Source organism: Gadus macrocephalus, chromosome 16 (assembly GCF_031168955.1).
Source record: "Gadus macrocephalus chromosome 16, ASM3116895v1".
NCBI classification, from domain to species: domain Eukaryota; kingdom Metazoa; phylum Chordata; class Actinopteri; order Gadiformes; family Gadidae; genus Gadus; species Gadus macrocephalus.
In genome coordinates, this window is record NC_082397.1 from 11,426,466 (window position 1) to 11,451,401 (window position 24,936).

The 24,936-nt window shown below is 45.5% G+C and overlaps 2 protein-coding genes across 5 annotated transcripts; one reads left to right on the top strand and one right to left on the bottom strand.

Moving 5' to 3' along the window:
* The first annotated feature begins 1,077 nt into the window (after positions 1 to 1,077).
* slc47a3 (solute carrier family 47 member 3) lies at positions 1,078 to 11,603 on the top strand. Its single transcript, XM_060075403.1, has 18 exons — positions 1,078 to 1,291; positions 3,894 to 3,995; positions 4,110 to 4,178; positions 4,855 to 5,003; positions 5,093 to 5,135; positions 5,358 to 5,402; positions 5,754 to 5,851; positions 5,946 to 6,043; positions 6,532 to 6,645; positions 7,008 to 7,075; positions 7,443 to 7,551; positions 7,726 to 7,801; positions 8,350 to 8,419; positions 8,864 to 8,996; positions 9,184 to 9,278; positions 9,373 to 9,415; positions 9,866 to 9,960; positions 9,994 to 11,603. Exons 1-18 carry the CDS (start codon positions 1,151 to 1,153, stop codon positions 10,135 to 10,137), a joined length of 1,692 nt encoding a protein of 563 aa, XP_059931386.1. The 5' UTR covers positions 1,078 to 1,150; the 3' UTR covers positions 10,138 to 11,603.
* slc47a4 (solute carrier family 47 member 4) lies at positions 10,303 to 22,851 on the bottom strand. Of its 4 annotated transcripts, none has more exons than XM_060075401.1 (18): positions 22,658 to 22,851; positions 21,156 to 21,383; positions 18,958 to 19,059; positions 18,532 to 18,600; positions 18,273 to 18,421; positions 17,702 to 17,744; positions 17,445 to 17,489; positions 17,123 to 17,220; positions 16,468 to 16,565; positions 15,726 to 15,839; positions 15,524 to 15,591; positions 15,115 to 15,223; positions 14,882 to 14,957; positions 12,627 to 12,696; positions 12,352 to 12,484; positions 11,818 to 11,912; positions 11,138 to 11,221; positions 10,303 to 10,817 (listed from the first exon to the last, which is right to left on the bottom strand). In XM_060075401.1, exons 2-18 carry the CDS (start codon positions 21,264 to 21,266, stop codon positions 10,572 to 10,574), a joined length of 1,710 nt encoding a protein of 569 aa, XP_059931384.1. In that variant the 5' UTR covers positions 21,267 to 21,383; positions 22,658 to 22,851; the 3' UTR covers positions 10,303 to 10,571. The 4 variants fall into 4 exon arrangements, with proteins under 4 accessions (XP_059931384.1, XP_059931383.1, XP_059931382.1 ...); XM_060075400.1 differs by having other exon boundaries at positions 21,156 to 21,432; XM_060075399.1 differs by having other exon boundaries at positions 21,156 to 21,472.
* Positions 22,852 to 24,936: the final 2,085 nt, after the last annotated feature.

The following is a 24,936-nucleotide window of genomic DNA, read 5'->3' on the forward strand; positions in this document are numbered from 1 at the left end:
AAGTAATCAGATGGTATTGGCAAAATATATATCTCCCTGATGACAGTACCACTGATGTACTGAACAGGGTTTAGAGATTGGAGGGATGTGATGTGATCAGGGGACCACAGCTGTGACCAGGACTAGGGAGATCATCTTTAGTTGGATTATTTAAAACCTTTATTGTTCCCTTAGTCCAAATACTGTGACATCTCAGTACAGTCATATTTCCACTATTGCAAAACGCAGGCCTCTTGTTCTCTGGACCACACAAGCTCAGGCCTATAGACAAGATGAACAATGACTCATATGACAATAATAACTCTTTCCTCTGTTGGATACACAGCCCAATGTTTGGGTGCCACTTCACTGGCAAAAGTGCTGTAATAAGGGGTTTCATGCAATGCAAACCTACCATATGTTCTCTCTTTAGTGCTTAAATTACTATTTTTACTGACGTACTGCGTGTTTTTGCTTATTCTGCTCTGCCTAAGAAGACATATCAGCACACAATTAACACTTACACCGCCAAAGCTATGGGCCCATAGAGACGGCTCTGAAACAGTCAGTCAATATCCACATGCACCACTCTGTTCTGAGAGTCCAGCAAGCCAGAACTCTGTCATCGACGGAACGACTACTACAACTTTTCCCACAATGTTACCCATGGCAGTAAGCGTGTTAGGGGAGAAATTGCCTGAAAAGTGGGTTAACCACCACATCCAAGACAATATCTTCTGTTCTCATGCATTGCACATTCTGAAAGCAATGAGAGGCCAGGTCAACCGTGTGGTGGCGACGGGTGACGTTAATTTTTTGGGGAGAAACAAGAGAAACGGCGCCATCTTGTGGTAGAAACGTGAATGAACAGAAAAGGCTTTGACTGTTGTTCTATCCAGTCAATACATTGCATAGGTTTCAATAACGAATGCGGCAATAATATAAAGAATTAAAAAAAACTCCTAGAGAATTATATTTCCGGAACTAAATATGTGCATTCACTGTGTTTGAGGTGTGAAAACGTCACCGGTGAAACGTCCATGGATGATTCGGAGGAAACCTGACTCCGGTCTGAAGCATGGACATAATAAAGGTCTGAAGTGCTGTGTTTAAAAGCGGAAGACAAGTAGACAGCCGCTCCCGGTGGGAAACCACACACACGCGGTGTAAGATGGAGCATTACGACGCCACGACCGGATCTGTGTTCTTTTCGCGGACGGGCTGCTGTCATGATATTTCGCGGGGGCTTCGACGGATTCCTATTGGATTTAAAACAGAACTTGTGGTACTGTTTAAACTGGCCTGGCCAATGGTAAGTGGGCAGCTAATCCCAGCGGTCTGGTGGTCACATGACCAAAATATCTCGCTATCTTAATGTAAATTATTTGTGTCGTAGGCCTACTCGGTGTATTATCTAAGTTGAATGCAGATACAGACACTAAAAGCAACAACGTTTTCGTAAATTTAACGATGTGCTTTAGGCTACATCAGAAACATTTATTGACAAAAACAACAATTCGACCCCAATATTTAAAGGCCCACTATGAAAGAAGATCGGGCATTTCTTCGCTGTTTTCTCGGTTTGGCACGCACTTTTCCCTACAGCTTCGTAGTAGATATTTTACAACACTGTCGTAACAACTCGTTGACGACCCTTCCCCATGCACTTCTACGCTAGCCATGTGCATTTGTTTTCAAAGAAGCCGGCGAATGCGTGGAGCCATGTCCGAAATATATGATCATGAATACAAGGTTATACATTTTTAAAACGGTGTATTTGTATAGGGATGGGCATTTGAAGAAATTTTCTTGATCGAGCATCGCTAGAGTTATCGATCAATTATCGATTAATCATTAACTTTTTTCTATGTTTTTTTTCTAATGTTTTTATCAATGAAATCTTTATTCCAACAATAATGTATGGGCCAAAATTAATACAATACAGTTAACTTGAAGACCTACAACTGTTTAACAGTTTTAAAATAATAAATACAGGCATTATAGGTTATAGGCCTATGCGGCGCTCGTAAAGTCCGAACAATGCGCCTACAGGCGCTCTTAAAGGTTTGGAAACGATTCAACAAGACTAAATCTGTAGCCTATTCCAATTACAATAAGTAGCGAACTTATCGGACAACAATAATCAAACAAAGGCAGTGGGCATTAAACTGTATAACTGTTATGAAAAAAAAGGGGGGGGAAAGGCCGACATATAATGCCTGCAGCCGGCGCGCGGAAAAGGCTCGCAACAAAAAGATGAGCCACCCATTTACAAACAATTGCATGAACTAGTCTATCTAAAAGCAATACCTTATTGAACATATATAAGGCTGGACTTGTTGCTAAAATATCACAGTTTTGGCAAAATGTAACGACTCCAAGAGGCACCAAGCGGAGCGAGAGTCAACACATTAAGAAAGAAAAGAGCGACTCACATACGGTGGTGACTGTCGTCCATAGCATACAGTAACTCCAGCCTACATATTTTTGTTTAGGAATATAAGCATGTTAACATGCTCGGGGGTCAGACGCGAACGCAGCCTTGTAACTGTCAGTCCAGCAGCAGAAAACACCCGCTCTGACGGGACCGAAGTTGCGGGGATGCAGAGGTATTGTCGCGCTAACTTTGACAGCCTGGGGAACCTTCTTCCATTCACTTTCCACCAGTCGGCAGGGTTATATTCAATTAAATGCTTCAAGACTCACAGTATGCAACACAACGTCCTTTTAATCGATAACAATATAAATTGATCGACGCATTTCTTAACGATCAATTATCGAGCATCGATTAATTATGCCCATCCTTGCAATAAACATAAATCCATCCTTTTTTATAGTTGACTGGGAGAATTTATATCCTAGATTATAATTGTTTTATTTTAGGTTGAACAGAACAATCAGTGTAAGAGTGTTCGCCAACATAATAATCTAAATAAACAAGAACCTGGATTCGGGGATTCAGCCTGTATCTTGGGGACGAGACAGACGAACAGCAAAACACCCGTGGTAACAAAGGAAAGGAAACATACAGGGCTCACAACAAAACGGTCGAGAAAACACATTTTTACAGGGCTCACAACAAAATGGTTGAGCAAACACATTTGTACAGAGACTATCAACATCAAGAATACCACGAAGACAAAGTTCACCAAAGGGTACTTTCAATTTCATAAGCAACACGGCCAAGTCTGATTTGCAGTCTTTTTCTTTCAGTTCACGCTATTCCTGAAAAGCTTGCCCAACGTTTACTCGTGTCTGGCCTCTCTGTCGGTCAGTCTCCCTTTTCTCTTCTTCTGTTCCTCCGACATTGGGTTTCTCTGTCTCTTTTTAGTCGGCTGATCTATGATGAATGTAACAATCCAGTTTTAAACGTTGTGAACTGATAAACCTGCTCTAGATAAGGGCAAGTGTAGCCTTCCTTACAGTGGCAATACAATGTGCTTCTCATAAATAAATGCAAAAGGATAGTAGGTGATAGGCTACAAGGAAATAAAGGCATGCAAACTTGAAACTGATCCTAAGTTCTGTTTAGTTCTGAATCCCTGCTGTGAAGAACTTTTAGATTCCGAACCCAGTGCACATGAAGGTCGCTGTCAGGAACACGCGTTAGCATAAGCATCATCACTGATGAGCCATCTCGTTATTACCAGGACCATGAACGCACCTCTAAAATCGTCTTACGATCCTTTTGTCAATAAATATCAATAAATATTAAACACCCTTGATTTAGATCAAATTAAATTAGTTTGATTCAACGAAATCTAGGTGGTTTGTTAGCATTTTACTACAATTACGGTAGGCTGAATGTAATTGAACAGCCCAATTTGGAAAGATGTGCTTTGGTAAATATTTTTTTGATTGGGACTGGGTGTGATTCATGAAATGCGGCTCTACTCTTTCACGTTTCTTCTCAGTGTATATCTCAGATGCTCACCTTCCTCGTGAGTTTCGTCAGTACAGTCTTCTGTGGGCACCTGGGGAAGACCGAGCTTGCTGGAGTGGTCCTTGCCATCGGCGTAAGTAGGCTAATGCTTTAACTTATCAACTGCTAAACCACATATTAATTTGTGTAAAGCAGACAAGGAAGTCCCTCCCTCTGACGTTGGACGCTGCTGTGTTGTGTTCTGCAGGCGATCAACGTCACAGGTATATCGATTGGGGCTGGCTTGTCATCTGCATGTGATACCCTCATATCTCAGGTGAGTCCTGGTCCGTTGTGGGGTGGAAAGTAGTGGTCGGTTTCCTCAGTAAAATGGCACCACACGAACCATGTCCTAGTCACACCCTTTACACAACATTACGACACATTTCACAAAATAATATATGTTTTATTACACCAAACATCAGTTTTTTGATCAATTGGAAGAATCCGTCGGCTAAAAATACTAACATCCAAAGTTACGTTTGGCTAAAGTGTCTGCTATGTTACCGAACGTTTGGCTAGCATGCAGGGGCAGTGGGCAAGAATTAAAAAGCTGAGACAAAGAATATAAAAATAAATCCATGTCACCCTCCACTATTGTTTCTGCTTTTTGGCCCTCTGACGCCCTGCTAAACAGTATCGGACTTAGTAGCCCAGGTTCTCTAAATGGTAAATGGACTGTATTTATTTGGCGCTTTTCTAACCAGTGGTCTCAAAAGCGCTTTACAATACTGCCTTACATTCACCCATTCAAGCACACATTCACACGACGACGGCGTCAACCACACTAGGCGACAGCCAGCTCGTCAGGAGCGGTCAGGGTGAGGCGTCTCGCTCAGGCACACCTCAAAACACTAGGAGGATCAAACCGGCAACCTCTTGGTGACCAGCTAACCCCGCTCTACTTCCTGATCCCCTTGCCGCCCCTAAATTCTCTCCCGTTTTCATGCCAGACGTTTGGGAGCGGGAATGTGCTGCAGGTGGGCCTGGTGGTGCAGCGGGCCATCCTCATCCTGCTTCTGGCCTGTCTCCCCTGCTGGGCGTTGCTGGTCAACACAGAGCTGATCCTGCTGGCCGTCCGTCAGAGCCCCGAGGTGGCCCGGTACGTGTCTCCGTCCGCACCGACTGCACAGCGGAGTCCATGAGCGTCGGAAACGAAGGCCGGCTGTATAACGTGTGTTTTATCTTCAGGTTGTCTCAGACCTACGTGAAGATCTTCATGCCGGCCCTGCCTGTGGGTATATGAACAAGAGAGTGAATGTGCAATTCCTTGTGTACGAAAGTGAAAAATCGTATGTATGTATGTATATATGTATGTATGTATGTATGTATGTATGTATGTATGTATGTATGTATGTATGTATGTATGTATGTATGTATGTATGTATGTATGTATGTATGTATGTATGTATGTATGTAGATGTGTTTTTATTTTTCCATGTTCTTTCTTTTACAGGCTTCCTTTATGTATTCATTGGAAGTAAGGTATCTGCAGAACCAGGTGTGTAAATAACACAAAAGTGAATACACTTTCAAATAGACTGCAGAATATGAGGAAGCAGACAAACTTGTAAAATAAACCCCCTTAACATAGAGTTTTCACACACGGCGACTACTCTCTCACAGAGAAACAAAAACAGAGTACTTAAATAACAGTCCAAAGGTGAGCCAAATGAGCCCATTAGAACCCTGGATCACACCAAAGCACTGGCGGAACAGAGCCGCCTAGTGGCGAAACATGACAATGATACCGTTTCACATAAATGCCAATGTGGTCCTTCTCTAATTTAGGATCTTAAATCATCCTTGTTATTTGATGATCGGTCCGATCTCAGTTTTATTCTCCCTTCAGGCCATCATATGGCCAACGGTGATCACCGGAGTTGTGGTTAATATCATCAATGCCCTCATCAACTACATCCTTCTCTACGTCCTGGATATGGGAGTGGCGTGAGTACCCTAAGAGGCCTAACCTAATTGATTATTGTGATTATTTATAATTATTGATAACAATAACAGCAGATCACTCAATCACCCTTTACAGAGGTTCAGCTATAGCCAATGCAGTCTCCCAGTTTGCCATGGCTGGGATTCTGTTTCTCTACATATGGAGGAGAGGTCTTTACAAGGCCACCTGGTCAGGTGAGTGTGCTTCCAGGCTCAGAACTTCTCTATCCTCTCTCATCAATGGTATAGGGGTGACGCCTCATCCCTATACCATACTGATTATTTTTTATTTAGAAGTGGACAAAACCAAGATTCTGTGTTCAGTTACGCCACGAGAAACTATGTAAGAACAGACGAGAATAGAACAAGAACTTGTGTTCATGTATTCGTAACGGAGCATGTTCCTTCAGGTTATAATAACACATTATACATCGCGCGGCATGTGGCTCAGGAGGTAGGGCGGGTTGGCTGGTAACCGGAAGGTTGCTAGTTCGATCCCTGGCTCCTCCTCGCCGAGGGTCGAGGTGTCCCTGAGCAAGAAACCTCAATGGCTGTCGCCTTGCGTGGCTGACACTGCCGCCAGTGTTTGAATGTGTGCATGAATGGCTGAATGTTAGGCGAGGTTCTTGACCGACTGATGCAGGGATGAAACAAGGTGATTCTGAGGCGCTCCCCTTCCCCAGGCTGGTCCAGGGAGTGTCTGACCGAGTGGGGCGCCTTCATGGGCCTGGCCATCCCCAGCATGATCATGTTGTGCGTGGAGTGGTGGACCTACGAGATGGGAAGCTTCCTGGCAGGTACGAGCCCCGGGTGCTAGAGGACAAGAGTGTCCAGGAACCCCTGGTAGAGACAGGCACAGTAGATGCCTGCGTGCGATTACTCATTATGGGATGGTCGTCTTATTAAAATTCATAAATCAACTGTTGCACCCTCACTGGACCTGCCACATTTCTGTATCCAAGCAAAATAAAAGTTAAATTGATATGTCTCTTGAAATTGCTGCAGTTTTGGATGGTCTGCGTTGCAGAATTACAAAGTTTAGTTATTCGCCCTTAGAAAGCAAAACTCTTCATGACGATACTGTCACACGATTCCAGTGAACAATATGTGTTACTGTTATTTGTTGATTCCGACGTGTGATGTATGTTTTGTTTCACAGGTTTAATCAGCGAGGTGGAGCTGGGAGCTCAGGCGGTCGTGTTTGAACTGGCAAATCTGGTTATTATGGTAAACAACACCGTCTTACCTCTGGAACGTGCTACGCTAGAGCTGGGCGATAAATCGATTTTTAATCGTAATTCGAATTTATGTTCAATGCTTTGGTCAATGGTTGCTAGTCTTCAAATAAAATCCAAACTTAAAAAATATATATAATTGTCATATTTAAAGAAAATCGATAAAAATCAGTAATTGCTTGGTTTGAATAATTCAGCGATTAAATTTTTAGGCCAAATTTACCAGCCCTCACGCACAAGTACCCCTTGTGTGAACCGCACGTCCTACGTGACGGCTCAACTGAGACGGAGCACACATGAGCAGAGTGCGTTCACAATGTGGGTCAGTGGAAGCTGACGCTGTTTACCGTGCCTCTCAGTTCCCCCTAGGGTTTGGCGTCGCGGGCAGTGTGAGGGTAGGGAACGCCCTGGGTGCCGGGGATACAGAGCAGGCCAAGCTGTCCGCTAAGCTGACCATCCTCTGCTCAGGTCAGTTCCAGCGGCCATTGAGACTCAGCAATCGCTCCCACTAGCGGTACACTCCTGCTTGTGTCTGTTTGTTTGTGTTGGCAACAAGTACGATTGAGACCGTGCCTGTGTTATGAATAAATCCACTGTATTTATCACACGGTTATGTGTTATTAACTCCACCTGAATTTGCAGTACTCATTTCGTCGTGCCTGTCGGTCGTCATAGCGATCCTGAAGGACCGCATATCATATATGTTTACGTATGACGAGTAAGTAACTGATCCCGTGCATATTTCCTGAGCATTTCAAAGTTACACTTTTACACTACTATTTTAACCTCTACAATGTAACTGTTTTGGAGCTGATTAAGATGACAGACTTCATCACAACCAAAAGCCCCTGGTGCATCATTTTTAATGTTGATATTATGAATGCATCTTTAATTCTAATAAGGAATTATTTTCCAAGTCTCGTGACAGATACAGTAGCCAGAACAAACTATGGTTGAAGGAACTGGGAAGCTGCAAATGTGAATTTACATTTAGGGCGTTTTTGCAGACGCTTCATTCCAAAGATACTCTTCTGACAAAGTACATTTGTTAGAAGAGAGAGAAACAATAAATCGCTGTCAGTACAGTAAGGACGTTCATAGATACAAGTGCCAAGCACTAACAATCACCAGGTTATCCCATTCCCTGTATAAGTCAAAGATAGCTAGGATAAGATGCTACACAATTCTATGTACTATTTTTAAGTTCCAGGACGTACAACACACAAATGTTTCACAACAGACCTGACTCTGTGTCTCCCCTCACAGGGAGATCCGGCTGAGGGCTGCCGAAGTGGTGGCCCTGTACGCACCGTTCCTCATCCTGGATGCGCTGGCGGTAAGCTGGTGTGGCCCTGCATGCAGAGTGTTGTATTAAGGGGGAATTATACGTCGGCACCCCGGGCAGGTCGTTCGGCATCAGAGACTCCTGAGAGTGTTCTGCCGAAATGTACCCAGAAGACCCCTGATTCACTGACTAACTAGAGCAGTGGTTCTCAAACTATTTCTACTCGTGTGCCCCCTCGAAAATATTATTTTTCAGCTGAGTGCAATACAATAAGTGCATACATTAAGTGCCAGGACGTACAACATACAATAGGTGTGTACATTAAGTTCCAGGACGTACAACATACAATAGGGGTGTACAATAGGGGCCAGGTACAGCATAGGTGAGATGTTAAGCTTAGCTAGGAGGAGGTAAGAAGCCACGGTGTTTGTGTTTGTTTGGACCAGCTGATCTAGGAGAAGGTATTAAGGAGGTGTTTGTGTTTGTTTGGACCAGCTGTCCGCAGGCAGCATCGTCAGAGGAGCAGGGCGGCAGCGGGTCGGCGCGCTCTGTGGCCTCCTGGGGTACTACGGCGTGGGCTTCCCCATCGGCGTCTCTCTGATGTTCCCCGCCAAACTCGGCATCAAGGGTGAGGAGGGGAACTCTGTGATTGATGTTTGAAATGCGCGTGTCTCGTGTTAACTGCTCCCCCCCCCCCCCCCCCAGCGCCGTTTGAATGATCAATGGTCCCTCTCTTTTGGCGAGACATCAAACAAGACATCTCTCTCTCTCTCCTCACCTGACCGTGGCGTGTGAATGTAACGTGGGTTCCCCAGGTCTGTGGCTTGGCTTGCTGGTTTGTGTGGCTCTGCAGTCCACCTTCCTACTCGGTTACTTGTTCAGGATGGACTGGCAGAAGGTCACCGTGGAGGTGAGGATCAAACCTTAATTCCCCATTGTGCATATTCTACAAAATGTCCATTCATTCTAAATATCCCCGGTTCGCCTCTGCTTTCTGCTTCCAGGCTCAGGTCAGAGCTGGGGTTTCAGGGAACGTTCCGGAAACACGTGAGTACACTTTTTCATCCTTCTCTGGCTTGTAGGCTCTACGCACAAGTGCTCAAAAGGACGAGGGCTCCTTCATTATCCTACTCCTTCATAGTGAGTAGACATATTTCAACACCCTTTTTTTTTTTTAAAGATATTAACTTGACTTCAGCATTTTTGACGCTAAATACAAGATGAACCATAAAATATGAATTAGTCTTAGACGACTATGCTATGAGGCTAATGATATGCACGTTTACAATGTCTCATTCCCCGGATATTCACCACGTCACAAATATGTGTGACGCCCCAGTTCGTTGGCGGGTCACAGATGTTTGTGACGGGGTGAATACCAAAAGGAACCACTGTCGTCGCAGAGTCACACACATCGGGGTCATCAAACCCAGGACCTTCCACCTGGGAGTGCTCATCCTAACCACTGAACCCTCCTCCTCCCTTTATAAACTCCAGTCCCTTCAGCCCCAGGGGGTGAGGAAGGCCCTCCAGGGCGTGAGGAAGGCCCTCCACTGCTCCGGGGGAGGGCCACAGAGGAGGAGGAGGACCCGGCCGCCCCGGGGGAGGGGCCGGCCGACGGGGAGGCCGCCCCGCCCCTCCGCCCGGCGCCGCCCCGCCCCTCCCTCCCCCGCCTGCTGCTGCGCTGCAGCCCGGCGCTGGGCGCCATGCTCGCCATCCTCCTCACGGGGATCCTCACTGACTGGCTGATCCCTCGCACGGTCACATGACCCTCCCCCGCCCTCCTGACCCCTCAACCACCTGCTGACCCCTGGCGTGGTCACATGACCCGCCTCACCCAAGCCGGAGAGTCTGGGTTCTAGAGCAGTATGGAGGAGGAGGCGTTCCACCAGGGGGCGCTGCTGTCCCTCCAGTCCAAAGGAGAGACCCGCTGGTCAAGGGAGAGACGTCACTCGGACGCCATTTATTATTGTTTTTTCATGTGTTGTGTTGTTTTCATACGTTTTATACACATTAATGTCATGCAAACAAATGCAGATCAGCTTTAAAACATGACGCTGATGACTGGGGGATCCCGATCGGGTTGTTTTGGAATACGAGTGGAGATAAAGATAGAGCCAGGGTCTGTTGGGTCGGGGGGGTCCGCTATCCGCGGGAGACCCACGTGGTAGGCACGCCCGGGGCCGGCGTGGTGTCCATGACGTTAGCCCCCCCCCAGGGTCCTGTTGCTCTCTGAGGGGGGGGCCGGGGACTCAGGGAGGGGCACCTGATAGTGGACCATCAGCCCCACCACCAGGAGCAGAACCATGAGTACCGTGGTGAAGCCCCGCCTAAGGACCAGCTGGGTGGGGGAGAGCTGCTTCCTGGGCCCCTGGGCGGCCCCCGACCGCTGGACTGGAGGGCCCCCGTCCGGCCGTTTCTGGTCCTCCGAGAGGAGACCGTTCACCGGCTGTAGTGGGAACACAGACCCAGCATCACGCTGATATATGGTGTGTGTGTGTGTGTGTGTGTATGGTATGTGTGTGATGTGTGTCTATAAATATGTGTGTGTGTGTGTCTATAAATGTGTGTGTGTGTTTGTGTGTGTGTGTGTTAGTATTTGGTCTTTGTTTTCTCTGTTTATTTGGTGCTGAGTGGAAGCCTACTACAGGAACTGAAACCCACAAAAGAAGCAGCCGTTTTCTGTTTAGTCGTTTCGCAGTCACTCTAAACCAAATGGCTTTGACTGAACCTTTGTTGTGAGTGTTTGAATAAGCCCACGGCACTCACGCTGCCGTTGCTGCTGGCACTCTGGTTGGAGGTTTCTGGGTTCAGAGGATCCACCTGCATGTTCTTCTTACCTCGCTTCACTGCCTTGGAACACAGGATTACAAAGAAATACTCTTTACCAAATCTGTAGTCCTGACCGATTACTAACCAAAGAAGCCATTTGTTAATTAAGCTAGACTTTAAGCTACACTTTGATCAAAAACGACTCAGGTGAGACTGAGATTGATTTATCAATCAATCAATAAATAAATAAATCAACTTCAGAGTGGCGTGTTGGTCACCCATCCAAAGGACAATGAGCAGCTTTCAGTTATGTGTACCATAATAGCTCAGTGTATTTTCCAAAGACTTAATGTACCTCCTACTGTTTGTAAATACATTTCCCATGCACCATAGCATGGATGAGGGAATGAAGGTGGTGCTTGAGAGTAATGCAATTATAATAAAAGATAGTTGTTTACATTCATCCGTCTCATCATTGGATTGATATCGATTATCTCCTACAGTAACTATAAAACCTTTAAGTGCTGCACGAATACATTTTATAATAACTGGAAGATCTTCAGTCAGTAAATAAGAAAGCTCTTTCTATGAACTGCAGGAATGTTTTTTAAGTAGCAAAAATGTGAGAATCAAGGCCGAGCTGTGTCTGTGCATGTTTGTGCCTCCAAGCTCCATACCTCTACTGTCATTTTCTCCCAATTAAAATTCAAGATGACAACCACATAGAAGATGGACTGTAGGCAGACCGCCGTGAGGAGACCGACCCAGAAACCTGTGGACGGGAGAGCAGGAAACAGAAAACTGAAGCTTTGCCTTTCTCTCGCGTCAGGATTCCAGTTTTAACATGAAAACCTCCAAGGTTCACGTTAAAAGTTCAAATCTTTTCTTCCGTTTCTCATGTGAAAACTTCGAAAGCTGAAACTTCCATATGTCAAAGGTGTGTTATTATGCCACCAGGGATGATTGGGATTAGCTGTTACAAGCCGTTTGAAAATCTGCCTTTTCCAGTTGACAAAAGGGCACATCCACCTGGCTGTGTGCTTGCTGGAGAGGCGTCACTAAAATACAGGAAAGGGCAGATATTCAAACGGCTTGTAACGGCTAATCACACTCACGCCTGGGGTTTAAACGTTTAACGTCTGCTAACATTGGTTTAAAATGTAAATGTCTTTCAAATGTTCCACGTTGAAGTTGTACGACACGTTGGTTACCTAAGCCTCCCAGCTCAGCCACAAACATCAGGGTGGCGGCCAGAGGAAGGCCGATACCGTAGTAACCCACGAGGTTGGCCACCGCGGCTATCTTCTGCCGGCCAGTGCCCAGCAGGATACCGGTGCTCACACACTGCAGGGCGGGGGGGAGAACACCTGGTCATTGTGTGGTGCTGTTGTGTTGTTGTTGTTGACATAGAACAACCGATCCATGAACGTCGACATAAAGCATGTGGCTGATCACTGTGGAGGGCGTTTGGCGGCTCTGCACTCACCACCAGACTGTCGAACAGAGGCACCACGCAGTACACGCTCATCAGGCGGGACACCAGCGCTACGACCTTCCTGCAAGACAAGCGTCGCTCGTGAAGGTGCACAACAGACCAGCAGCATAGCAGCATTATCTGTTTAGCATATTAGCATCTTAGCAGCTTTATCTTCACAACAGATTAGCATCATAGCAGCCTTATCGGTTCAGTAGATGAGCATCTTAACAGCTTTATATGCCAAACAGATTAGCATTTTAGCAGCCTTATCTGTATAGCATATAAGCATCTGAGCAGCCTTATCAGCACAACGGATTGGCATCTTAGCAGCCTTATCTGCTTTCTGATTAGCATCCTAGCCTCATCTGGGGGGCCGCCTTCAATTCTGACATTGACGTCCAATTGTCAGAGTGGCGGGACTACTTTTTTCAAACGTCCCGCAATTCCGACATGAGGTCATTAATATAAATGTCATTACTATTACATTATCTATTATTATTATTGTACTTTAATTAATTATTATGATTATTTCTCAGTTTCATGCGCTTTAGTGTCCATTCAACATTGGGGATAGTCGGCGACCCTCATTCGCTGTGGATCTTTTGCCCAAGACATAAGGCCCTTCTCCAGTCTCTCCCAAAATCCCCAACGACCCAATTCACGATTGGACTTTTTGATTCTGTTTCTAAATGTTGGGACTGATAGACACTGAACTCTGGGGGTTATTTAAACAGTCATTGTGAAGTGGTTTACTGTGAAAGGAGCATCGGAAATCCTCCCTGTCTTTGCGCACTGAGGCCATTAATTAGGGAATGCTGAGAGAATGCTGAAGGAGTCGAGAAAAAGAAGACTAAGGGTGCATCCGAATACCAAGTATATACTATTTCTGTGCAGTGTCTACTACATAACCGTTAATGTAGTATACGTTCTACAGCAGCTATGCGTAGAACGTCTCCGAACGCTTCCGAACGCCACCGGATGTTTGGAGATGATGTATTTACCCTCTGTGCGCTGCACTTCAGATGCCGGCAAAATTTAAGTCACCTGCCTGCGATAATTTACAAATTTTTTATCGTTTTTTCACCGCAGCGTTCTTCTTCTTCGGTTACCAGACTCTGGCTGAATGGTGGGATAGTGTATGACCTACCGTTGTATACTGTAGCGGTAGTACGCATTCGGGAACTTTTTGCCTACTACACAATGCGTACTGAGACGCGCTATATTTGTGACGTACTACAAAATGCCTACTATATAGCAGTCAGGCATGAGTATTCGGATGCAGCCTAAATACATGTTATGCCTCTGGCATGTAAAAATAAGACTGTTGTTCTTCTGTTGATCAATCAATTACACCTGACCGGCTGTTCTGATCATCTCCGAGGTCGGGGGATATTGTTTAACGGTCTATGTTTAACGGATTTGCCTTATATGGGCAAAAACTGTTGGTTTATTTTTATTGCTCCCCTTCGAGAATTTGTGTGGAAAGGGGTGGGTCTAGACTAGTCTAGACTATATTCTCGTCTTTCTCCTTTACATAGCGCATTGTATTGCCTTTGGGCCAATATGAAGTTAACTGTGGCCAGTCTTTGAAACCTTTCATACCGGGCATGTTAAATAAGTGCACGCCACGCCACTCGTAACACTCTTGTAAATTGCAGTCGTCAATTGATGGGATGGTTTATTCCTTACATCATCACAACCAAAATTGGAATTAATCAAATAAATTATGGATTAAATAATACTGAAACAATTCAGGAAATTCTGAACCTCAATTCTGAAAGTAGGACTAGAGAAATGATGGCTACTTTTTGGTTGAACACATTTGAATGAAATATTTATGACCTCCCAATGTTGACCTGAAGTTGGTGCCACTGATTGGTAGACTGCCGGAATGGCTGTCCTATCGGAATTGGGCCAATGTCGGAATGGGGCCATGTTGGAATGGCAGCATGTAACCCCTTATCTGTTCAGCAGATTAGTAGTATAGCAGCATTATCTGTTAAGCATCATAGCAATATCTGCCAAATGGATTAGCATCATTACCTGTTTAGCAGGTTTGAATAAATAAAGCAGAGTAAAGTTCACAGGTGAAAATGCTTTTTATCTCTATATTTAAATGATTTCCCACTCCAAATTATTTTTCCATTATGTTTCTATTTGTCCATATTTAATTGTAGCAGGAGTCATGCTCACGTTTCGTCTGCAGAACAAACTCCACTGACTGCTATACTAACTAATACTCACTAATACTAACTCCTACTCACTGGTCTGAGGTGAAGATGAGGCCGATGACGGACCTGGTCGAGGCCAGGACCAGACACTCAGCCACTGCCAGACCCCCTTCAAGGTCACAGACACACACCAAGGTCACAGACACATACCAAGAAGAGGAATGAAACAAGGTGGGACTATTGATGAGTGATGGATGGCACTGTGTGACACACCGACGAGAGAGAGAGAGAGAGACAAAGAGACAGAGAGAGAGAACATGACTGACCAGCGAGTGAGAGAGCCACCTTGGTAGAGAGGATGGCCCCGGCCGTGTCTCCGGCCCCAAGAGCGTTCCCCACACGGACGCAAGCGGCAGCCTGGACCCCCAGAGGGATCTAGGACATAGGAGACAGGAGGGGTCTTAGGACGTAGGGGAGAGGAGGGGTCTGAGGTTAAGGATGTAGGGGACAGGACGGGATCTGAGGACGTAGGAGACAGGAGGGGTCTTAGGATGTAGGAGACAGGAGGGGTCTGGGGTTAAGGATGTAGGAGACAGGAGGGGTCTGGGGTTAAGGATGTAGGAGACAGGAGGGGTCTGGGGTTAAGGATGTAGGGGACAGGAGGGGTCTGGGGTTAAGGATGTAGGGGACAGGAGGGATCTATAGGAGGGTACTAGTATTTGATGAATACACTACCATGTAGTTGATGAAGGCCACCATCATGATAACATGCTGGGCTGCCAGCTCGTTTTCCCCTAGTAACCCTGGTCAAAGGTCATACCAATGATTAATAGCTTTTATAGCTAGACAAAATAAGCTACATTTGTGTTATTAACAATTGCAATGTGCACTATTGTGTCTTTATTATCTGTATCCTGTGTGTTCCTGCTGTGTTTACCGGCGAGGAAGCCCCCCGACTCGTAGATCCACCACTCGAAGCACGTCATCAGGGTGCTGGGGATGGCCAGTCGCATGAAGGAGCCCCACTCCTGCAGCGAATCTGTGGACCAGCCTGCAGGGGGCGGTGGAGAGCTGCTTACCGCCACAAACACGCACACAAACGGAGCCCAACTGAGAATAATAAGACCTTTCAAGGTCAGAGCGTCTAGGACGTTTTATGTTTTTACTGCCTTTTTAGGTATTCACAGTGTATCTGTGGATACTTTTTGTTATTCTAGGGATTATTATTATTATTATTATTAATATTCCGGATTGGTAACGCAACGCCCATATATATATTTTTTCTAAAGATTAAATCACTTTCAAATACCCTCGATGGAGCAACTCAACAGGGTGCGCTAACAGGGAAAGTAACCCGAACCCTAACCCTAAAAAAGACAAGGAAAATGTACGATTTTAATGCTACAATAATGCAAATAGAATAAGAAAAAAATTATGGAGAGAAAATAAACAAATACCAGAATCAATTAACAGATAAATACATTCATCAATAAATGCATTAATTAATTAACTAATTATTTATTTATTAATGAACAGACTACATTATGTAAAATACAATTTATAAATGGTCATAAGAAGGGAGTGAAAAGAAGTGAGTGATTCTGCAGGGCCCCCTTTGAATTTGAGCCTCAATTTAAGGGGTAAGCCGGGGATTTCTCATTGGAATCAAAGTCTCTTACCTTTCCATGTGCTCACATGTAATTTATTCCACCAAGTGTAAGCAAACATGAAGGTACACTGGTAAAGCTGAGCGAGGCAATTGGCAGCTGCAGATCCACTGCAAATAGAGCAGCACAAACAGTGTCCTCTCAAACAACACTTACAAGTGCAAGAGTAAATGTATGGCTTTCCCTGATTTTTTTTTGATTTTTTTTTTATACATAGTGGAAACATTATAAATCGCAGAAATCTGGGTTTCAAGTATCTATTTTATTTGTTTATTTACAGTTGTTATGTTATAGTGGCACTAGCTGTACTATGAGTAAAAATTTGAATTCCTTCTCAATACTGGCCCCTCTAGCCGGCAGATGAACTGCCGCCTGCTGGAGCTGCAGTGCACTGGAGCGTTCGTCTACGATAACGACCCTAAACTTATGTTAGTAATAACCATAAATTATTTGTTGTACAAATTAAAAAGTGATGAAAGAACAGACTTTTATCCTGATAAATCCGCCTGGTTTTGGGAAGACCTTTTTTTAATGTAAATTACAAACTTCTTTTGCATTTAAAGCAAGTTCTGCATAAAAAAAATCCTTGACGTATCCCTATAAATGACCGTATTTGGAAAGAACCAATGGAAAGAACCGTGTGTGTGTGTGAGTAGCACTCTCCTACCTCAACCCCAGAGCCAGCTGGTTCAACAGCACATAGTTGGTGATGATGTTAGCCACGTTGGCCAACACCGCCATGTACACCTGGGGCATGATGATACCCTGAATGTAGAAGTCGCACACGCACACACACACACACACACACACATACACACACACACACATACACCACAGTCACTTCCCCTGCAAACAACACCTCGGCGCATCACAGCAGGAGACCCAGTCCGATTGTCTGTTTTCCTGTGGCTGTGAAGACCGAGGGGGCTGAATGTTGGATGAGTGCTCAAGTACTCCCCAGCATTCGGGTCTGAAGGGGGGTTAAGTACCTGGCTCTGGAGGTAAGTCACGTGGATGTGATGGAGAAAAACTGCCTGGAAGAAAGCAACGGTTGAATGCATGTTGAATGAGGACATGTGGGGGGTTCCACTTGTTATACATCACAGGGAGGAACAGAGAATACCATCATCTATTTTTAAATGTGTTGATTTGAATGCACAGTGAAATAGTTTGGCTCAATGCGACAGTGGGTGTGCTGTGATGCAAACGACAATGCACAGAAAGTGTGAGGGCTCTTTTGACTCACTGGCAATGCAGGCATGAAGGCATAGACATACACCTGGACTATTCTGAAATCACAACACAAATGGGTTCAAAGCTCACAGCATTGCTCCTTCAACACAAAGTGATATAATATACACATCTCTAGGAAGTGCTATATTTTAGTATTTCTTTAATATAGCGAGGCAAACTCGCTGTTCAAAAAAATCTCATTCTTCATTTAATCATAAGAGGGCGTTTCTGTTGTGACACCATATGATATAGTGATTTCATGTGTGAAATACATTTTCCTCGTCTCGTCTGTGTGTGTGTGCGTGCATGCGTACGTGCGTGTGAGTATGTATGTATGTATGTATGTATGCATGTATGTATGTATGTATGTATATATGTGTATGTGTGTGCGTGCATTCGTGTGCGTCCCATCTCAAGGCGCTCAGCCCCGCCAGTAAGCAGGCGGCAACGAGGCTGTTGAACTGCCGACATACACAAACACTCAGAAGCACACACCCAGACGCACACATTGCCCAGAGGGGAGGATTAGGGGGTGGGCGGGGGGCAGGGCCCGGCGGGGGGCAGGGCCCGGTGGGAGCGGTTACCTGGCTACCTCGGGGCCCTGACCCAAGGCCAGCAGGATGGGCTGCATGTTGACGAGCAGCCCCCAGCAGGGCAGGCAGAACAGCAGCAGGATCAGGATGCCTCTCTGCAGGACCACGCCCACGCGCGGAAGGTTCCGACTCCCGAACGTCTGCCCAGCGGGACGCCCAGTCACCAGTCAGCACGCAGCGGCGTTCAACAGCAGCCGCACAAGTGGGAGTGTTTTGAATTGGTGAAAAAATATGTTGCTTTTTTCCAAACCTGGGTGACCAGAGTGTCGCACGCCTGCCCCAGTCCGTAGCCGGCCGCCGCCACGGAGCAGTTGATGGCCTGCAAGGGACAGGAAGTGAGGTTCGTAAGCCTGCACGGATGATGTGTGTCGGTGTCTGATCATGATAATGTTTCGGTTTCCGACTGTATCGATGCGTGTTTGTCTGTGCTGTTACTATATTAGCAGCAGTCTACATACATCAATATTTGGCCTTTGAAGCCCTTTGAGCCCGTAACTGTGATTAAGGGCTATACAAATAGAATTCATTTTAATTGTGTGAGCCCTGTCATCCTATTTCACCGCTCATCAGAGGCGCTAACAGGAACAGGAAATGCGCTAAATGTAAAGTATTGCGTCCGGCAAAATGAGGCCCACTGCGTTGGCGGCCGTCCCTCAGACGGGCGGGCGGCCCTCACCGCGGTCGCCAACCCGTAGCCCGCCATCACTTGGGTCCCCAGACGGCCGCAGAACACGGTGACCACGAAGGGAAGCATGAAGTTCAGGATTCGAGACAGCAGCTGGACGGAGATAAACAATCACACAACAACAATACACAACATAACACCGTCCGTACACAGGTCGGTATCCATGGACTTTGGACACTCGCTGCCAAAGCCGACCTCTAGCCTTCCCTGATAAATTACTTTTTCATTCAGTAGATGCTATTATCTAAAGCGACTTCCAATAAGTACATTGGTCAGAAGAAAGAGAAACAATATATCGCTGTCGGTACAGTAAGGATGTTCATAGAACCAAGTCTTAAGATGTTACACAATGCTAAGTTCTATTATGAGGTGCGAGGACCTACAACATACAATAGGGGTGTAAATTAAGTGCCAGGACGTACAACGTACTATACGTGTGTAAGAGGGGAATGGGGGGTAAAGGGGGAGGCTATGCAGAGTCTAGGTGAACTCTGTAGTTACTTTGCGACGACTTGTATCATGCATAGAGATATATTCTGTTTACATGAACACCATTAGGAAATGATTACTAGATCATGAGTTAACTGTTAATCAACTGTGAGTTAATTGTTAGTCAAGGCTTTTCCTGCGTTAACCAATGATAATTAATGGTTAATTAATGTAGCCTTTAGCATAACGAATTCATTTGTACATCTGAACAACTATGCAAACTCTGATCATCTTTCCGATCTGTACCTGCTCATTGTCGACATGTACCTCGATACGTGGCTCTGCACCAACGCTTCTGTTGAACCGTCGCATTGGAGTAAACTAAGGTACCTCAAACTGTGGGGTGCCATCCAGTCAACAACTAAGGAACCTTAAACTGTGAGGTGCTTTCAGTGGAGCGTCCAGACCAGTCAACATGGGGTTAAGGACCGGTTCAGAATAACATGGGGGCACTCGACCACGACACCCGGTAGAGTGGGGAATGTGTACTTCACAAAATGAACGGACTTGATCTGGAAGATTAGTAGGGCTGCCACTCAAATCACCACAGCAGTGTGAGCGCGGCCTGTCACATGTAGCCTCGGGCACGCCCCTGGTCAAGAAATAATAATATTAAATAGTAGGTAGTAATATTAGTCAAGGCATAAGTTGAGCTCTTGTTTTGCTCATATATTCATTGGCGATATGATAATAACCATAGCATAACCCGAACCCAACATCACAATTAGTACTGATGCTTCTGCTTCCAAGAGATTTACTTTGGACAAAAGAACGCACGCTGACAGAGGATCAGAGCTGCATGAATGAGTTTGTTTAGCACACGCAGTGGAGCTGCGCCCCTGCCTCAGAGCACACAGCAGGGTGCCTTGAGACGAAGTCCCCGAGCCCAACCCAAGATAAGGAGGAAGATTAGATGTCCATCTTTAAGTCCGGTGCCACAGCAGAACGAACAGCTGTACAAGGCAATCAATTATTTGAATTATTTTTTATCAAAAAATGAAATGGTTACGCCTTAAAAGAAGGGAACATTAATTAACCATTAAATAGTTAACACATCAAAAAGCCTTGGCTTACAATTAACTAACAGTTGATTCAAAGTTAACTACTGATCTAGTAATCATTTTCTAATGGTGTTCATGTAAACTAATCCAGAAAATATCTACACACACAATGCAAGTCGTGGCAAAATAGGTGCAAAGAAATCAACAATAAACACAAGATAACACAAGACAGCCAACACAAGATATAAACCCAGACATGAGACGAGAGTGACAGCGCATGGACATCTGAAGTCTAAAGCACCCACAATGTACAGAACATGTTAGCGGCACAGCAGCATCTCTCCATCAAGATAATGATATAAAACATCCACCTTGAGTTAATAGTATCCATTAGCACGTCTATAACATGAGGAGGCGAACATATGTAACTGTTTAACTAAATCCCATTTCCCCCGTTGATTTCCCGCGTTTACATTGTCCCACCACATGACGTAAGGAACATTAAGCACAAAAACAAACGATTCATCCTGCACGTATGTGTGTGTGCGTGTGCGTGCGTGCGTGCGCACGCGTGCGTGTGTGTGCGTCCCATCTCCTCACGGCGCTCAGCCCCATCGGTATGCAGGCTAAGCCCGGCACGCTGCGCACTAATGACCCACACCTCCCCAACGTACACGGTGGCCGGAGTGGGGGGCTCACCAGGGGGCCGGTCATGGCCAGCAGGTGGGAGATCTCCAGTCTCAGCGCCGGGGGGACCCTCGCCTTGAGCCTCTCGCAGTGGGACAGGGGGGCGGCGGGGCGGTCCTCCATGGCTCCTGAAGCAGCAGTGGTGTCTGGAGCGCCTGCAGAATGCCCAGTGCCGTCTCCCGCCGCGACCCTGACGGCCCGCGTGGTGACCCGGTCACGGGTTCAGCCGTTCCTCGGTTACTGATTACTACTCATCAGTCGAATGGTAAACAGAGTAGAATGTCTTCACCTAGAAGAGAACGTCAGCACCGTGGAGCGGTACAGCTCTTCTAGAATATACATATTATATACTGGAGTTGTATGGATCTTCTAGAATAGAAAGTTTATACATTAGTGTTATATTAATGTTCTAGAATATACATATTATACACTGGAGTTGTATGGATCTTCTAGAATAGAAAGTTTATACATTAGTGTTATATTAATGTTCTAGAATATACATATTATTCACTGGAGTTGTATGGATCTCCTAGAATACAAAGTCTATACACTAGAGTTGTATGGATCTTCTAGAATAGAAAGTCTTTACACTAGAGTTGAATGGATTTTATAGAATGAACTATAACACTCAAGGATAGATTAATGATTTCTAATATATTTGTATTAATGTACACGATACATGCTTCTTGCGGAATATTTAATTTATTTAGTACATTTTGGACTTCTGAGCCTATGGTTCAGTGTGTGGAGTCTACAGACACGTGTTGCACCACACGTGTCTGCATGAACGAGCATGTGAAGAATGAAGCTTTTAAATTGAAGAATAGAATCGAAAAATCCTAGAGTTGTAAATTCTGTGTAACTGCTTCATCAGATGACGGACACACAGATGAGTGGCAGTGAACGGCGTTCTGAGGCACAGAAGAGATCCACATATGCCGCTTTTCCACTGCATGGTACCAGCTCGACACGACTCGACACGACTCGACTCAGCTCGCATTTTTTGCGTTTCCACCGCGGTACCATGGTATCTGGTACCTGAAGTGGCTGCTTTTTCTAGTACCTACTCGCTCTAGGTTCCAAGCGAGCTGAGCCGATGCTAAAAGGTGACGTCGGCAGACGGCCGGCGACTGATTGGCCAGAGAGTGTGACGAAGTCACGAGAGCGACATGGCAACCATGCTGGTAACATCCATAGCAGCGCGCAGCCAACATGTTCCACTTCTCCAACTTCTTCAACATGCCAGCTAATAATAGTAATGCGATCGATGTCCTCCATTGTTGTTATGTGGGTTCTGTCCATGTGTGGGTTGCGTATGTGTTGTTTGCGTCCCGTACACAAATACGTCACGGCCCTTTCGCGCAGCCGACCCCGCCCACGTCCAGGAGGTACTATTTGCGGTGGAAAAGCACCCGTGCTGCTACCGTGTCGAGTCGTGTCGTGTCGAGTCGTGTCGAGTCGAGCTACATGTGCGGTGGAAAAGCGGCAATAGAGACCCACAAACACTGGCATACCTTTAGTTCCGCCCCTCTGTGGTCAGATATTCAGCATGACAATAATAAAGTGCAGTAAATATCCATGAAAAGGTATCTGATTCTGTTGGCATGACATTTGAATGACACGCACCCTTGGCAGCGAACAATAATCCTACTCGACTGAATCAATAATCCCAGGCGCTCATTCCACCATTCCAAGAACATCTGATCATTAACATTCTCTCGTCTAGCAGGGCCTCGAGGAAAACCAGGGACATCAAACATTAACACATCACATGGTCCGGTCTCGGCCGGTACGTGTCGGTGAGGGGTCCTGGCTGAGTTCCAGCAGAATGCAGCTGGACAACTCTCTTCGCAATCTGTGGCACAGCAGCATGCACTCTCGCAGACGCACACACACACACACACACACACACACACACACACACACACACACACACAGACATGCAAGTAAACACACACCCGCACATACACAACAAAAGCACGCACACACACACACACGTTAACACACACCAGTGGAGGCTTCTCCATTGAGGAGAGGGAGGAAGATCCTCCCTAACATTGTTGAGAATAAAAAATGTAGATTGCCCAGACTATTGTAATGAATTAATGCCCTTAAATATGACTACTTTATTGCCTTTGAATATATAATGTTCGTTTCCCTGGGTAAAGGGACATTAGCACCCCCTATCGCCTTTTGACAATTACTTCAGGGAGGAACGTCCTCCCTCCGCCTCCGTTGACTCCCATTCATTTTCCCGAAAGTACTGGCGGCCGGTGGATAACATGGGTTTCAATGGGAGAGAGGAGGAAAGTCCTCCTCTGAGTGGGTGGGACCTTAAGGGGTCTGATTCGCGCAAAAATCTATCCGTCTGCGCTATGAACCAATAAGTAGGATCCCTGGATGTTGAGCAGTGTTGCCAGATTGGTCCGATTTCCCACCCAATTGGGCTACTTTTAACCATGTTAGGCTGGAAGAATTATCATTGGGCGGGAAATCTGCCCAATCTGGCAACGCTGTCGATAACAAACCCGGTCTGCGTTGCCGCGGTGCTCAGTCTGAGAGACGCAGAGCAAGTGAAATCTGCGATAGCGAGATCCTAAATGCACAATGGAAACATTGGAAACGGAGGACATTGTTAACGTCTTATTACAAAAAGCATTCCATTCATTCAGTTACAGTGCTAAGTTAGCGACCAAAGAAAGAGGTAGACCACTTCCCAAAATCAAGGTCTCCAGAAGTAATGGCAACGTCAGTGTTGTGAGTGCTACATGGTTTGCTAGGTACGCAATGACTTACTGGTAGCATTACAAGCAATTGTAACTGAAAATAAACATAGCTAAATAACTTCAGTCAGTGAGGGCAAAAATAGGCCCAATGATGGGCCCAGATTTTTTTATTTACTTTTACAAATCAATAGTAGGCCTGATTTGACTAATATGCTTTGCATCCTTTCCTTCTCAAATTACAGTGATGCCACTGGTGGCTTTGTATACATTTTGTTCACATAACTCCCTCCCTTCTATTTTGTAGTTCACCAAAACACCCTGAAACAACTTGAGTCTCACATTCTTATGCCACCATACACCAACAGTGCAAGCAGGCCAATGGCAACCAAGCGCGCAGTCCTTCCTCCCTCACTTTAAAAACGACCAGCCGCCACTGACACACACACACACGTGCATTACAGGAACACAAACACACGCTGGGATAATGACTCCATATGTTAGAGCCAGCATGCATTTAGCTCCCCTCCATCATTTGATGTTGCTCGCTGTGTAACGCTGTCTCTCTCTCAATCAATCTACCGGTCTCTCACAAACTGTCTGTCTCAGAGCAGATTTAGAAAACAAAAATAGATTCAAAGAATCTTCACCGTGACAGTTCAGACGCTGACGCTGCACCCCTGAACCCCCAGCCCCGTGTCTGAATCAGTGCCCCCCCCCCGCTCCCCTGAACCCCCAGCCCCGTGTCTGAATCAGTGCTGAATCACCCCGTGTTTTTTCATTTCTTTCATTCATTATTTGGTTTCTTTTTTCTTTCATTCATTATTTGGTTTAATTTTTAATTTTTGGGGTTATTTTAGGCTATGTTTTATGAGTAGCCTATGTCACAGTCTGCACAAATCTCCCCACTTTCTCTCACACATTTTGAGTGCCCTGCCTGCGCAAACTTTTTCTGGACTGTCCCGTTTTATTTTGGCCATTTTAACATCTTTATTAATAAATAAATTAATAATCTTTATTAATCACCAAACTAAGAACATAAAGGCGCAATGCGTTTTAATAAAACGCAT

Coding starts and splice junctions, on each gene's coding strand:
- slc47a3 (XM_060075403.1), top strand. CDS start 1,151: ATGGAGCATTACGACGCCACGACCGGATCTGTGTTCTTTTCGCGGACG. Junction 4,179..4,854: donor GTGATACCCTCATATCTCAG/GTGAGTCCTGGT, acceptor TTTTCATGCCAG/ACGTTTGGGAGCGGGAATGT. Junction 5,403..5,753: donor TAAGGTATCTGCAGAACCAG/GTGTGTAAATAA, acceptor TTCTCCCTTCAG/GCCATCATATGGCCAACGGT.
- slc47a4 (XM_060075401.1), bottom strand. CDS start 21,266: ATGGAGGACCGCCCCGCCGCCCCCCTGTCCCACTGCGAGAGGCTCAAG. Junction 17,221..17,444: donor TGACTTACCTCCAGAGCCAG/GTACTTAACCCC, acceptor TTCTACATTCAG/GGTATCATCATGCCCCAGGT. Junction 15,224..15,523: donor TGGCCTTCATCAACTACATG/GTAGTGTATTCA, acceptor CCTATGTCCTAG/ATCCCTCTGGGGGTCCAGGC.